Raw genomic sequence first — 14,429 nt, forward strand, 5'->3', positions numbered from 1 at the left:
GTAGCTCTTGGCCCGTCTGCGGAATGTCATGGCTAGCAAGGAGCAGAGCAGTCTCGCCGGCCCCACCACTGCCTCTACTCAGCCCCACAAATTTCTCCTGGCCCCAGGCAATTTTAGCGACAGCCAAGCCCCATACAAATGCCAGCCAGCCCCTTTGCCCTGGCTTAACCCATTCCTTCCTAGGACTGTGGGGATCACCTCCTGCACTGCCCAGCCAGCCCCCAGGCACCACTTCCCACAGCTCCCATTGGCCGGGAACAGCAAACCACGGCCACTGGGAGCTGCGGGTGGCCATACCTGCAGACCGTCAATGTAAACAAACTTTGTTGGTGGGGTTGCCCACCACTGGTCTAACCCCAATGTAAACCACAGGTACTGATCATACAGGGCCCAATCTGAACCCCATTGAAATAAGTGGAACTCCCATTAACATCAGTGGACTTTGGATCAGGGTGCAGTGCAAGCTACCCGAGGCCACATGCTTATCTGTCATAAGTCTGCATAGTCCCATCATAATCAATGGAGCTACACCAGATTACACCAGACAGGGATCTGGCCCTCATTCTAAAATAGTAGACCAGAACAGTGCCAATTTCAGCTCATTCTCTTGTTTATTTCCCCCCAGGGTTCAATCGGATTCCCAGGATTCCCAGGAGCCAACGGAGAGAAGGGTGGAAGGGTAAGAGCCATTTTGTCTGGCTGCTTTGCTGATTTTCACACGAAACCCAATGAACTTGGAGATAAACCCTTGAAGTGATTATTCCAATCAACAATGCTATAGAGCAAAGAGCATGAGAAAATACAGTATCCATGAATGAGCTCACAGGATCAGAGCTGGAGGACGAGCAGAAAAAGAAATCCAGATATCTGCTAAATAACATAGCATCGAAAAGGTCTAAAGTCATTAATGAAAGCCAGATTAATCTTTGTCAGCTCAGACGGGGCCATTGCATTACCCAGTTTGAGAGTTTTCAGTAAGAAATGAAAAGAAAAGACTCCAGTCTCTCAGCCACCCAACGTCCTCAGACATAATCCCCTTTCATTCCATTTCCATGCCACTAACAGGACTTGTCTGGCACAACAAACCAGCTGCCTAGGAAATTTACACGGTCTAAATGTTAAGCAAAATCGTTCCTTACATATTCACATGCATTAGCCCAGTCCAGTGCAATCAGAGCCTTCTCTGTCTCATGCCCCCTCAATCCTGGCAATGAAGTCCCCTTTGGCCACAACTGATCATAAATGTGATGTCATAGCAGGACAAATCCTGGGCTAAATTCAGTGCTGCTGTAATTCCATGGACTCCAGGGGAGTTGTGCCTGCTTTCACCAGGGCTGACTTTGGCCTATTCTGTGCTCCATCGTGAAAGGCTTGTGCCATTCAGAATCTCCAGGCTCACCTGGTAGAGATGTCTGGCAAGTGAAAACTGGCCCTTCTGAATGGACTTTGTTGTTGTTCACGTAGCTGAAGTTGCATAACTTAGATGGACACCCCCCCAACCCCCCCGTAGACCAGGGCCAAGAGACCTGCACGCACACAGGGAAATACTGTCACACTGAAAGCTGATCAATTTATATGAAGAGGAGGTTACCCTCTTTGTAGTCACAAGAAGCTCACCTGTCCATGACAAACCAAAGAACACCCTCTTCTCTCTCACCTGTTCAGTCTAACGGATGGAAGCCCCTGTGAAGACATCAGAATTGACTCTGGGAACATCAAGCTCTGAAAGTAGAGAAAGGATCTTGAGTTCAGCTATTGAGAGAGATGGATTCCAGTAACAGGGCAACTAACAGTGCAGACAGCAGCTTGTCAATTAAATGCTGGATATTTCTCCCTCAGGATAGTCCAAGAGCTTTTTCTGAATCTTGATCCTTCCCACACCATGAAATGCTGCTTTGGGCATGAGGAACTTTTTAGTTAACAGTAATGATTAGAGATGGGTGAATCTGTTCCGATGCAGTATGGACCACCAGGAGCCTAACTTTAGGTTCAAAATTCAGAGTTGAAAGGTTTTGTTAAATGTATGTTTAATTTTCCAGTGCCTCTGCACTTCCTGATTCCTGTGTGGGAGCTGGTGTTATTATTTATCATTTATGTTTTCATAAAGCCCAAAGGCATTGATCCCAGCTAGAAACCCCTTGTGCTAGGTGCGGTACAAATGCTTACACTCTTATTTGTAAACAGAAATGCCACATGGCCCAAACAGAAATGGGAAGCACTGGAAAGCTGATCAAGGAGCCCATTTCTCAATCTGATTATGCAGAAGAGGTGTTCAGTGGTTCAGATAAGCTTCTGGAGCTAGATCAGTTAGACTGGCTTGAATCTGGAGCAACTCTAATAAAATCTTCCCTTTACTCAATGGACCTATCTCAGATTTACAACTCAGCAAATGAGCTCAAAATCAGATCCTTAAAATGAGGGTCTCACCTGCAAACTTAGATTTCTAAGCCTGTAGATATTTGCCCATCACTTGTAATGAAGGACTATCAGGGCACTGGCCAGCTAACATAAAGAGTCTATTTCATGCAAAACAAACTTGGGTTAGATGATTCAGAGAACAAGTAGAAAGTCATTCTGTGCACCGGATCTGTCACAGTGAAGAAGGGCAGGGGCGGGGGAGAGGGGGCGTTTAGGAAAGTGAGTAGCATTACTTTCCTTTTTATTCTCATTTAAATACAAATTACTTTTAACAGGCATGTTGGATGGGAGTGCAGAGAATATAAATTACTTTGCACAGCATTAATATTGTGCCACCTAATTTTAGTTTATATCTTTGAGGAATTTTTTTATTCTTTTCTTCCACTGAGTAATTTTCATCTCCTGATTGCGAACTACAAATATGTCTCCTTTTCCCTCCCACCCCTCTTTGGCAGGGACTCAGTTGCTGAGCCACGCGGCTGCACTGGGATGGAGGGAGGCGTGAATAAGGTAGCTCTCACGACAGGCGAGTCTCAGTCAGCGTGGCCCTGTAATTACCAAGCCACCTATCTGAAATGCAAAAAGAAAATCCCAGGGCCAGAATCTTGACCTGGTGTAAACTGACACACCAGCACTGTAGTTGCAGGAAGCCAAGCCTGTTTACACCAGCTGAGGATCTGGGCCCCCTTAGTTTCATTTGCTAATTTTATTCCATCAGGAGTTACAATGGGACTGCTGGGTTCACAAACCTTTTGATGTCCCTTTTTTAATGCAATGTGGAGTTGGAGCAAGCAGGCAGTGCAATCACCACCCAATTATCTCCAGCACTCTGATAATTCTTTCGGTTTAGACAAAGCTGAAGGGTTTTTTTTTTCTCAGTGCTCCAGAAATGATCATAGAATCATAGAATATCAGGGTTGGAAAGGACTTCAGGAGGTCATCTAGTCCAACCCCCTGCTCAAAGCAGGACCAATCCCCAACTAAATCATCCCATCCAGAGCTTTGTCAAGCCTGACCTTTAAAACCTCTAAGGAAGGAGATTCCACCACCTCCCTAGGTAAGCCATTCCAGTGCTTCACCACCCTCCTGAAAAAGTTTTCCCTAATATCCAACCTAAACCTCCCCCACTGCAACTTGAGACCATTACTCCTCGTTCTGTCATCTGCTTCCACTGAGAACAGCCTAGATCCATCCTCTTTGGAACCCCCTTTCAGGTAGTTGAAGGCTACTACCACATCCCCCCTCATTCTTCTCTTCTGCAGACTAAATAATCCTGGTTCCCTCAGCCGCTCCTCATAAGTCATGTGCCCCAGCCCCCTAATCATTTTTGTTGCCCTCCGCTGGACTCTTTCCAATTTTTCCACATCCTCCTTGTAGTGTGGGGCCCAAAACTGGACACAGTACTCCAGATGAGGCCTCACCAATGCCAAATAGAGGGGAATGATGATGTCCCTCAATCTGCTGTCAATGCTCCTACTTATACAGTCCAAAATGCTGTTAGCCTTCTTGGCAACAAGGGCACACTATTGACTCATATCCAGCTTCTCGTCCACTGTAACCTCTAGGTCCTTTTCTGCAGAACTGCTGCCTAGCCACCCGGTCCCTAGTCTGTAGCGGTGCATGGGATTCTTCTGTCCTAAATTCAGGACTCTGCACTTGTCCTTCTTGAATCTCGTCAGATTTCTTTTGGCCCAATCCTCTAATTTGTCTAGGTCCCTCTGTATCCTATCCTTACCCTCCAGCATAGCTACCACTCCTCCCAGTTTAGTGTCATCTGCAAACTTGCTGAGGGTGCAATCCACGCCGTCCTCCAGATCATTAATGAAGATATTGAACAAAACCGGCCCCAGGACTGACCCTTGGGGCACTCCACTTGATACCGGCTGCCAACTAGACATGGAGCCATTGATCACTACCCATTGAGCCCAACAATCTAGCCAGCTTTCCATCTAGCCAGCCCATACTTCTTTAACTTGCTGGCAAGAATACTGTGGGAGACCGTATCAAAAGCTTTGCAAAAGTCAAGGAATAACACGTCCACTGCTCTCCCCTCATCCACAGAGCTCCACCATGATATCCAGCTCCACCATTTTTGCATTACTGTCAAATTGGATGAGCTCTTTCAAAAGGCGGAAAGACATATGATGATTCAGGTTGAAATCTGACCATATAAACACTGAAAGGACCAAGGAAGGAGTGGCCAGGAGGGGAGAGCTAAACTCTCCTGACTCATTGTCCAGGAAAAGGAATAAAGTAATGTGCAAAACTGAGACATGTTTAAAAAAAGGTTGTGGTTTCTGCTCTGAAAAGTGATTATTTCCCAATGATGTTGTGCTACTCCTTGTTTGTTGTCCCAGCAAGTCCAGATCTAATCTGTTCAATTTACACGTTAAAAAAAGAGATGGCTTCTGTAGTTGAAACTCCACATGGCATGGGAAAGTTAAGCTACAATCAACCCGTAATAAGATTTTGCGCTTGAAACTTTGCTAACAAATCTGATATCGATACCTTTCCATGGCTAGTCAGCTCTATGGGGCAAACAGCAGTAAAAAGTGTAGCTAGGACTCTGAAGAGAGAAGGGGTGAATACTATATGCAGGAAAGCCAGCCCAAGTCCTATGCCCACATAAGCCTTCAAGAAGCATTTAAATGGAACTTAAATGGTTTGTAGGCTTCATACTGGGATGAATTCCACTTACTGGGATCAACTGTTAAATAAGAAGATGCTTTTTTTACATGGTCACTTTTTTGGCTATATCACCACTCCATCTATTTGCCCTTCATGCCGTTTGTCCTTTTAAACCATCTTTACAAACGGTTCAGCTGGTAAAGCTAGTTCTATCCCTTAGCGTGTGTATGTATTGGGAGGAGTGCAGCACTTGTTGACAAATCTGTTCTTTATATGAAGCAGCCTAATGTACATCCAGAATGGCTGGGTTCCTCAAAATTACAGCTGGAAGCAATTGCGAAACACTGATGAAAATTTTCATGGGTTTTGGTGTTTTTCAATCAGCTTGACTGAAAATAATCCGCTCCCAAGGAAGATGTTGGTTTATGGATTAAAATAACAACAGAACATGGCATACATGAAATCAAATCTGGGAGTACTGCTCTAAGAAAGCATCTTTGGTAAAATATATTCAGTCTTTGCTGGGCTCAATGATGATATTATAGCTTCCCTGAACCCTGTGTGGTTGAAGAAAGAGTCCCAGCACCAGTGACAAGGGAATATCAGTGTAAATGACAGATTTCCTTTCCTATTAGGCCGTTGCATTTGGGTGTAGCTCACAAGTAAATTGGAATAAATCCAAATTGAATTTGTATTTGATTTTCATGATTTTCTATTTATTTATTATTTATATTTCCCTCTGGCAACTATCTATGGTATTTTCATCATCCAGGGACTGACCTAGTCTTTCCAACGCTCATTATTTAAGATACTGAAAGGCTCCTTGAGTCATTTTTAAAAAAAAAAGCAAAAAGAAAAAACAAAACCTGAAACATATAAGCACCAACGGCAGAACCTGCATACCTCTCTGACCTCCATTACTGACCGCTGAATTCCAGTGCTGTTGAAAACATACAGATTTGTGAATGCTTTCAACCCTTGAGAGACCTCTCCTAACTGTTTAAACTACACAACAGTACCATGAAACTTCAGAAAAAAGAACCTTTGGCGTCTTATGAATTCCTTTAGCTCTAGCATGTTGAATATATTGATAGTTTTGACAAGTGCATATAGCAGGCAGCACGCTCATTAGACAGTAGCTTCATCTAAGTTCTGTTTTGTGTGGCAGATAGATTTCCTTTGAGCTTCAGTAAGAAACAGTGTTTCAGAGAGGTCGAGGTCAAACGCACTGAATAATGATGTGCAATTGCACTGCTACTACTAGCAAACAGGGCCTAAATCCATCTCGTCTGGGAAAGACCTTGAGCTGATTTTGTCAAAGGGAGGCGGCCTCGTTATTCAAGAAGAAAGACTGGCATTTCTAAGAGGGCAATCACAGGGACTAAAACGTACACAGTAGCATTTATTTGTGTATCCGTCCTTCCCAATGGACCAAACGGATTTGGAACCAAGCGCACTCGGAACAAATGAAAAATCATCAATGCCTCTTAAGAAAAAAAGTCACATTAGTCAACAGGTCCATGTGCTCCACCAGTGATTTAGCCTGGAAACCCCAGGTGTTCCTTTCTTGTACTCCCCTCCCTACAGCTTCCTCTCAGCTGCCCCCTGACTCTGCTATTCCTCTGACAGCACCCCCCAACCCCGCCCCCAGCACTCTCCTCATTCAAATCACTGCTTCCTTGGTACCCAAAAGAAACAAGTTTAGAATAATCACAACAGACAAGCAAACAACCTTCTAAGATACCTGGATTTCTCAGGGTAGCCTTGTTTCTAGCCTTGAGTTAGAGACTGTTTCAGCCGGTATTGAGGAAAAAGATGGCTTTAGTGGTTTGGGAGATCTGGGTTCGATACCTGTCTCTGCCACAGACTTCCTCTGTGACATTGGGCAAGTCATTTTTAAACTCGTCATGCCTCATTTTCCACATCCATAAAATGGGAATAATAATGCTGCCTTTTCCCCCAGCCTTGTCTGTTTGGATTGTAATCTCACTGGGGCCGTGAATGTCTCTGACTCTGTGCATGTACAGCATCTAGCACAATCTCGGCTGTAGCTTTTAGGGGATACCACAAATCATAAATACTAATAATACACAGATTGGAAGTGCTTGGGGCTGGCGCGGTCTTTGTTACTGTTCAGGTTACAGCCAGGTCCTGCGTTCACTCCTGTACTAAACAATGCATTATAAATGGTACAAATAAATACATTTATTAATATCTTGGTTGGTGTGGAGAGAAGCACAGATGTTTCAATGAGGGCTTGCTTCTACAAATGTGCTCTGAGTTTGGATTTCAGTTGTCTTGGTGGCTGCAAACCTCTATTCACATGATGCATCCTGACTCGGGATTAGACTCATTGTTTCAACTTGGCCACCAAAGGGTGGTATTTTTCATAAGCACTGAAAACAGTTGTCTCCTATTCCCATTGAAAGCCAGTAGAAGTTGATTCACTGACTCCCTTAGGCAGTGTGAAAATCTCACCATAAATCCATATTTAGACACCCAACTAAGTGGCTTGATTTATAGGGCTGGCTGGAAAACAACAATTCTGTTTGTGCAGAACATGTTGAGGTTTTTGGATTTGTTTTTGTTTTGATGTAGAATGAAATTAAGACATTTTAAAAATTTTGCAAGAAAGATGTGTTCCAGGATAGCTAATAGCTTAGTGGTTAGAGTATGCACCTGCGAGGTAGGAGATCTATGGTTCAAACTCCTATTTGCTTGATTTGGAGCAGGGACTTAAATCTGAGTCTTTCACCTCCTGACTGAGTTCCCTAACCACCAGGCTATTGTGGTCTCTCTCTTGGACCAGAAATTCCATCCTGGACCTGAGAAATCTTCTCAATGAAAGTTCACTTGAAATTGTTACGTTTCTGGGGAAAGTTCGGTTTCAACAAAAAGAAGTTTAATCGGCAAATTTCCATCCACCTTTGCCAGTTTTCAGTCAGTGAGTTCCCATAGTGCTCAGTAGGAGAACAAGAAGTCCTAGCAGATTATCCTCATCCAATGGGTGCTGTAGGTCCTCAGCACTTCTGAAACCCATGTCTAAAGGTGTCTAAATAATAATCTTGTCCTAGGTGGATTGCTTTGGGCACACATATTTGAAAAACTTCGGCCAGTGTGCCTTTACAGTGCTATATAAATTATTAGTAATAGCTATACACAGTGCTGTATAAATGATTAGCAATAGTGAAAAGCAGTGCAAAAATTGTTTATAACTTCAACAGTTTTAACAAAGGATCATATGGGATAGGCGGCAGTGGGGATGTATGTACCCACTTACACCATGTCTGAATTTATCCCACTATATTTAAAGAGAAGCCAGACAGGAAATTTCTTCATTTTTGTTGTTGTTGTTGAAGTGTTACAGTGATGATCATTCCAGGAAAAGTGAATTCATGACAAGCAGAATACGACACGGCTCATTTTAGTAGACTTAAAAACAAACTGACTCCAAACATGCTCTAGCACCTGTTTTGATGGTTAATAAATGCCAAATAAGTGAAGTCAAGATGGTGGAATTTGGGCTGAAAACCTCAAGTAGGAATTAAGCACCTATAATGCCACCATGGGAGAAAGGTCACTCATTCTCTTCCTTCTGAATCTTATGCCCAGATATAATATTGGACCAAAATAAGAAGATTCAACCCACTGCTGTTTTGTTAATACCTTGACATTAGCCAGAACATTGATTTCAGAGAGAAAGAACAAGGCCACCAGTTTTCTTCTAGGCACATGGTAATGGAGTTTAATATGATGCTAGATTTAGGACCCAGCCATCTCTGTCTTTTTCCTGTCAGATTTAATCATAGTCTCCTGTTGCAGGAAACTGAGTTCATCTGTCAGCTCTCATAACCCAGCTGCTGTGTCACCGCTGCACAAACAGTGCCTTAAATGACTTATTTAGCACCAAGTCTGCAAAGATGGAGAAAGGCGTGTAAACATGTGGGGTAGCTTAATTGGCTTGTGTTGCATAAAATAATTGCCTCAGTCAGGGTTCCAGCACTGCAGCTGTCATTTCTAAATATTTAACTACGCAAGTCTTACCAACATGCACTTAAATCAACCTGTAGTCTTCATGCATCTATACAATCCAGCCCACCATTGTTTAGTATTGCCTGGCGGAACTACAAGCTTTCCAGGTGCAATGCAGTAGATGCAAAGGAAAAAGAGGAGATCAGCAAAACAGTGAAATAGCTGCTGTAAGTAATTAAGTTTATTCTTTAACTTTGTTTATTTGCTATTTCATGAAAGGGACTGGCTGGTGCAAGAACCTGGTAATAGGATACTGTGTTTTTCACTGCTAGGTCACCCATTCATATCTAGTCCAACAGTTATTTCCACCGGTGACTGTTCACTGGAATGAGATTCATTGGTGGACAGAAGTCAGTCCTTCTTGGGCAGATGACTGCAGCTGGTACTAACTGGCACTGTAGTTGGTAAAGAGACCAAACACTTGAATAGGCCTGGAGAATAAACTGTCCCCTGTCCTCTGAAGGTGGTCTCATCAGGTCAGGATATAGACTCATTAGCTGGGCATTTAACTACTGTTCCCTATGTTCTGCCAAAATCCTTTTTAGGGGCCTGATTCAAAGTGGATTCACTTTGACATCAGTGCCCTAGAGAAAGGGGAGATACAGCTAGAGCTGGCTGCAATTTGTTTCATGGACAAATGCCCTTTTTTAATGACTTTTTTCATTTAAAAGATTGTCAACATTTTTCATTTTTTAAACGGAAAAGTGCCTTTTTTCATCAACAGTGTTACCTGAGCGTGTTAGAAATGTTTTGATTGGTAGATTTAAAAAGTTTTATAACTATTTTGATAACATTTGCAATATTTAAAAGCAAAAAGAAGCAAAAAATTGATGAAAAGCAAATTTTGAAAATTCCAATTGGAACCTTTGAAACAATCTTAAATCAACCCATTTCAAATACTTTGAAATGAAAGCAGCTTTCAGATGTCAACATGTTTTTGTAGAAATGGGTTTACATTTCTTTGACCAGCTCTAGAAATAGCTGTTCCTCTGAATTTACCTGTTTGTTATGTCATTGTAAGCATGTGAAGAAAGACTCTTGTGCAGGAGAAATTTTTTTAAAAAAATCCTGTATCCTTCTGTGAAAGATAATACCCCCCTGTACAGCAGAATAGATTAGAGAGGAGAAAAACAGATGTTCTACCCGCCAGTTCCAATTATCATGTCAAGTTTCATCAGAGCATTCACATTACAATCTAGCCTGTTCAAACATCACAAAAGGCAAATAAATGTAATTTGAGGTTTTAGACTGCGTGACCCTTTTTTTCCTTTTGTCAAAAAACAAAAATCAGAAGGAAAGTGCGTCTCAGAAGCTGTTGGGGCCCATCTTCTGCTTGTTTCCTGTTCAGTGAACCTCACAGGTGTGTTCACTCCATGCAAGCTCGGCCATTGAATGAATGTTGCAGCACAGCCATAAATGTTGTGTAGTTGGTTACAGACTTCTTCTCTTTGATTCCAGGGTACGCCTGGCAAACCAGGTCCAAGGGGGCAACGAGGTCCAACGGTAATCATGCATTTTTCCTAAAAATACCTTTCAAAGGCATGTTTCTAAGACTATAAATGTGAGTGGAAGAATTAGATAGGTGCCCTAATTCTAGTGAAAACCATTAGGAGTTAGGCACCTTTGTGTCTAGAAATCTCCCCATAGTGGAAGACCCAAGCCAAAACCTGCAACTGGGGGTGTTTAGAAATATAGATCTAGATCTGAATTTTGCTAACTGCTTCCTGTCCATAGGAAAGGCCAACCAAAACCAAACCCTTAGATTTTAGGAAAGTTTGAAACCCAGGTATCCAAATGTGGTTCATCTCCACTTAAAAATATGAAACATACACTGTGACTAGATCCTGAACTGATGTCAATCAGTGGGTGAAATCCTGGCTCTATGGAAGTCAATGGGAGTTTTGCCATTTACTTCAATGGAGTCAGCCTTTCATCCAGTGTCTTGAGTGGACATGTGTTGATTGTATGGGCTGAGGATATGAACGAGCTTAATTCCCGCCTTGATTTTTTCTAGGATGTCTGTCAAATGGAGATGGGCCAGAACTGCAATATTTTTAGCCTAATTCCTCTCTTTTTCCTTTCCCTCACCTCCCATGAACATTGATGGTTTGGTTAGAATGGAACCCAGATCCAAACCATTATAGCGAGTGTATGTAACTGAAATCTTCTGACCCAAACCCTGCACGTTTTACACATGTGAGTCATTGCATTGAAGTCTGTAGAACTATTCCTGTGAATAAAATGAGCAGGATTTGGCTCTTTAGTTGATTTTGATGGTTTGGGGGTAGTGGAACCTCGGCCTGGCTTTTGCTTCGGTAAATTGACTAACTGACATTTTACCAAAGTCAGATCGGTTTTCTTGGCCCATGCTAAGGTTTCTATCTAGCAAAGTATTTGAGCTCATGAGTCATCCCATTGATTTCAGTGGGACTACTCATTGTCTTAAAGTTACTCATGTGCTTCCCTTCTATGCTAGATCAGGGCCTGAGAATCAAAATATCACTTGTGCAGCAGGAAGTGCTGGAACGTTAGGTGACTTGTTCATTTGTGTCTTTTTAAGGGTCCACGTGGTGAAAGAGGTCCAAGGGGCAGCACTGGAAAGCCTGGCCCTAAGGTAGGTTTTAGGAGACCGAGTGTAATTGAAAATATAATTGTGTTTTAAGAAATAGCTGTGGATAAAATTTCTGGTCCCATACTATCCATATTCCTTTCCTCCTGAGAAAATGTTCCACTATGAAAGTCTAGAGTAACTAACAATCATGACCCACCAAATGTCTCCGGGTCAGAGACTATGAGCCGGGAATCCTGGGTTCTATTCCCAGCACTGCCACTGACCCAAAAATGTGACCTTGGGCAAGTCATGTAAATTGCCTTCATTTCTCCATCTGTAAATGGGATGATAATACTCACCTGCCTCACAGGGTTATAGGAAGACTTAATTAATTTGTGCTATTAACTCATGTTGAAATTATTTGCGAGAAGGCTAAATAGAAGTGCTATGTAGTATTATTACTTAATGCTTCTTTTCATAATAAGCAGAATATGTCAGCTATTCACTTCGTTATTATCTGATAAAAATTCTTTAAAAAACAACACACCAGCATTCTTATTTTGCAGTCTTGAGGTGGGCAATAACACTCCTTAACAACAAAATCAGGCTTCAGATTGTTAGTCCGGGCCCCAGACTTCAGCTGGTCTTAAACGCTCGTCTGGAGGGACGTTGACACCTTACCCGACACACGACTGTAAAATGAGTGTAAGGTATCTTGATAGTTACGGACACCTGAAAATGTTACTGGCTCACACTGTGGTGGGGGAAGAGTGTGTGCCTTTAGTGCATGAACTCAGTTCCTTCATGAGCTTTTATTCCCCCACGGTGAGATTCACCCCTATGCTGAGAACCAGCCCAAATCCTACTTAAGCCTTTCTGTGAGGACTTAGGTAGAACTTCAGGTGATGCATAGACCTTTTACTGGCCCCTCTAGAAAGGAGCAAATTTCACCGTAGGGTAACAGGAACCACTTCAGATAACCAAAACTGTAGAAATCTTTAAACAAAACAGTGCTGTTTATGAAGATTGATGGTCTCCAATTGGCTGGCATACGCAATACACATTGTTCTCTCAGCCAACCAGGAGTCAGAGGGTCAATTACACCCTGGGCAAGCCACTCTGCTGTGCCAGAATCCGCTAGATAAACTGATTAAGTGAATATCAATCGCTTGGCATAATGGAAATAAAGCCTTTGTAATGAAACATTGTCACAGCAGCACTGGCTGCTTTAAAGATAAAAATGTCTTGGCTTCGTGTCAACATTAATTTTTGATAAGTACCTCGGCTTTGCCGCAGCATTTATCTCACAGAATGAGACTATTATCTGGTAGAAATCGCCTAAGCTCACTGGCATTATCTATTCTATATTTGTATTCAGAAATGCGAGGGTTCGGAGGGGGCCAGCCAGGGGGAGGTGAATCAGTCTGTTGCTCATTTATTATAGGCCATTGTTTCCGATACAGTTTTATTAATATATGGGTGGGGGGAGAGGATCATGGACAGAAGCTGAGTGATTGCCCCATTTCGCCTGGTGCCGTTTAGGATCTTTGTGTGAAGTGGCTGAAATGATGGTTAATACCATGTTTTATTTATTCTTAAAAGGGCAACTCTGGTGGCGATGGGCCCCCTGGTCCTCCTGGCGAAAGGGTAAGATAAGCCAGATGTGGCTACAGCAGAAACAACTGAAATGGCTGTTCCTTTAGCAAAGAAGAAAAAGCATGCCTAGAACAGGCAGTCTTTAACCACAAAACTGATCTTGAGTCCTGCCAGTACCTACCTGAAACTGGGATCTGTGGACATCTCACCAAAAGTCATTCAAAAATGTGAAATTCTGGTTAAAAATATTTCAACCCTGTGCAGGCAGCCAACACAAAGCCTAGGTACCACTTAAATCCCACTTGTCCCTTCAAGACAGGGCTGAAGTGAGACTTCAGCGGTGTATAGTCAGGGTGCCAGACTCTGTAGGGATGAAGGTCACCCATGGTGAAAAGGAAGAGGGAGGAAGACCTATCCACATTCGTCTATTAACCAAGTTGGGCTCTAGTTCTGTGGAGGCATGGCACCTTTAGAATTCCTGTGTCCCTTTTCCAGGTGATCACTACAAAGTATAGCTTGAGAACAGTCCAAACAATAGGGGAGTCTTGTTTTTTTTCCTTTGTTTCTACGTTCCTGCCCGTAAATTGTCTATTTGCCAGGGGCAAAAACAAAATTGCGTTCATCTTCCTCACATAAAACAATGTCTCTATTCTTTAGTTACATACCCCCAACTTTGACATTGTGTGTGAGTGAGTGGGGCAGGGAGAGAATTGTTGATGACAAGAAAAAAAGTCAAGAGCCAAACTGAAACCTGTAAACATGCTGAATTACTAGAGCCTAGAAGATATTCTATACTCCCCAGTTAAACTGTTGCAGAGAGTAATGGCCCTAAAGTCACAAGGCCAATTTGTTTTTGTAAGTCTTTTCATAACATGTTTGAGATACAGATTTTGGTAACTCCTATCTACCTTCCACATCAATCATGGTGGGAAAAGATCTCATTGCAGAAATGCGAGGAGGTAATCAATAGGCCTAAAGACCCACTTATCATTTACAGCCCCTTTTCCAGTTAGACCAAAGGCTTTAGTACTTTTGCCCAGAGGTATTTTTCATTCATGCACTCCCTTTAAGGGACAAGTTTACTCAGTTACTGTATGTGTGTTATTGATATTTCTTTGGTTGCAGGGCAAGTGCTACATGTCTCTTGTCAATTTGCTTTCCAAACTCCTGAAATAGTTCACAATAAAATGTGTGTTACATCTAA

At 42.5% G+C, this 14,429-nt stretch overlaps 1 protein-coding gene across 1 annotated transcript in view; it reads left to right on the forward strand.

Annotated features, from left to right (window-relative positions):
* Positions 1 to 14,429, forward strand: part of COL5A1 (collagen type V alpha 1 chain) — a 244,255-nt gene that overhangs the window by 183,097 nt on the left and 46,729 nt on the right. The window contains exons 32-35 of the mRNA XM_077835961.1: positions 626 to 679; positions 10,537 to 10,581; positions 11,639 to 11,692; positions 13,232 to 13,276. Of these exons, the coding sequence (XP_077692087.1) occupies positions 626 to 679; positions 10,537 to 10,581; positions 11,639 to 11,692; positions 13,232 to 13,276 (198 nt within the window). The remainder of the gene's footprint in view (positions 1 to 625; positions 680 to 10,536; positions 10,582 to 11,638; positions 11,693 to 13,231; positions 13,277 to 14,429) is intronic.

Source organism: Eretmochelys imbricata, chromosome 16, assembly GCF_965152235.1.
Source record: "Eretmochelys imbricata isolate rEreImb1 chromosome 16, rEreImb1.hap1, whole genome shotgun sequence".
NCBI lineage: Eukaryota > Metazoa > Chordata > Testudines > Cheloniidae > Eretmochelys > Eretmochelys imbricata.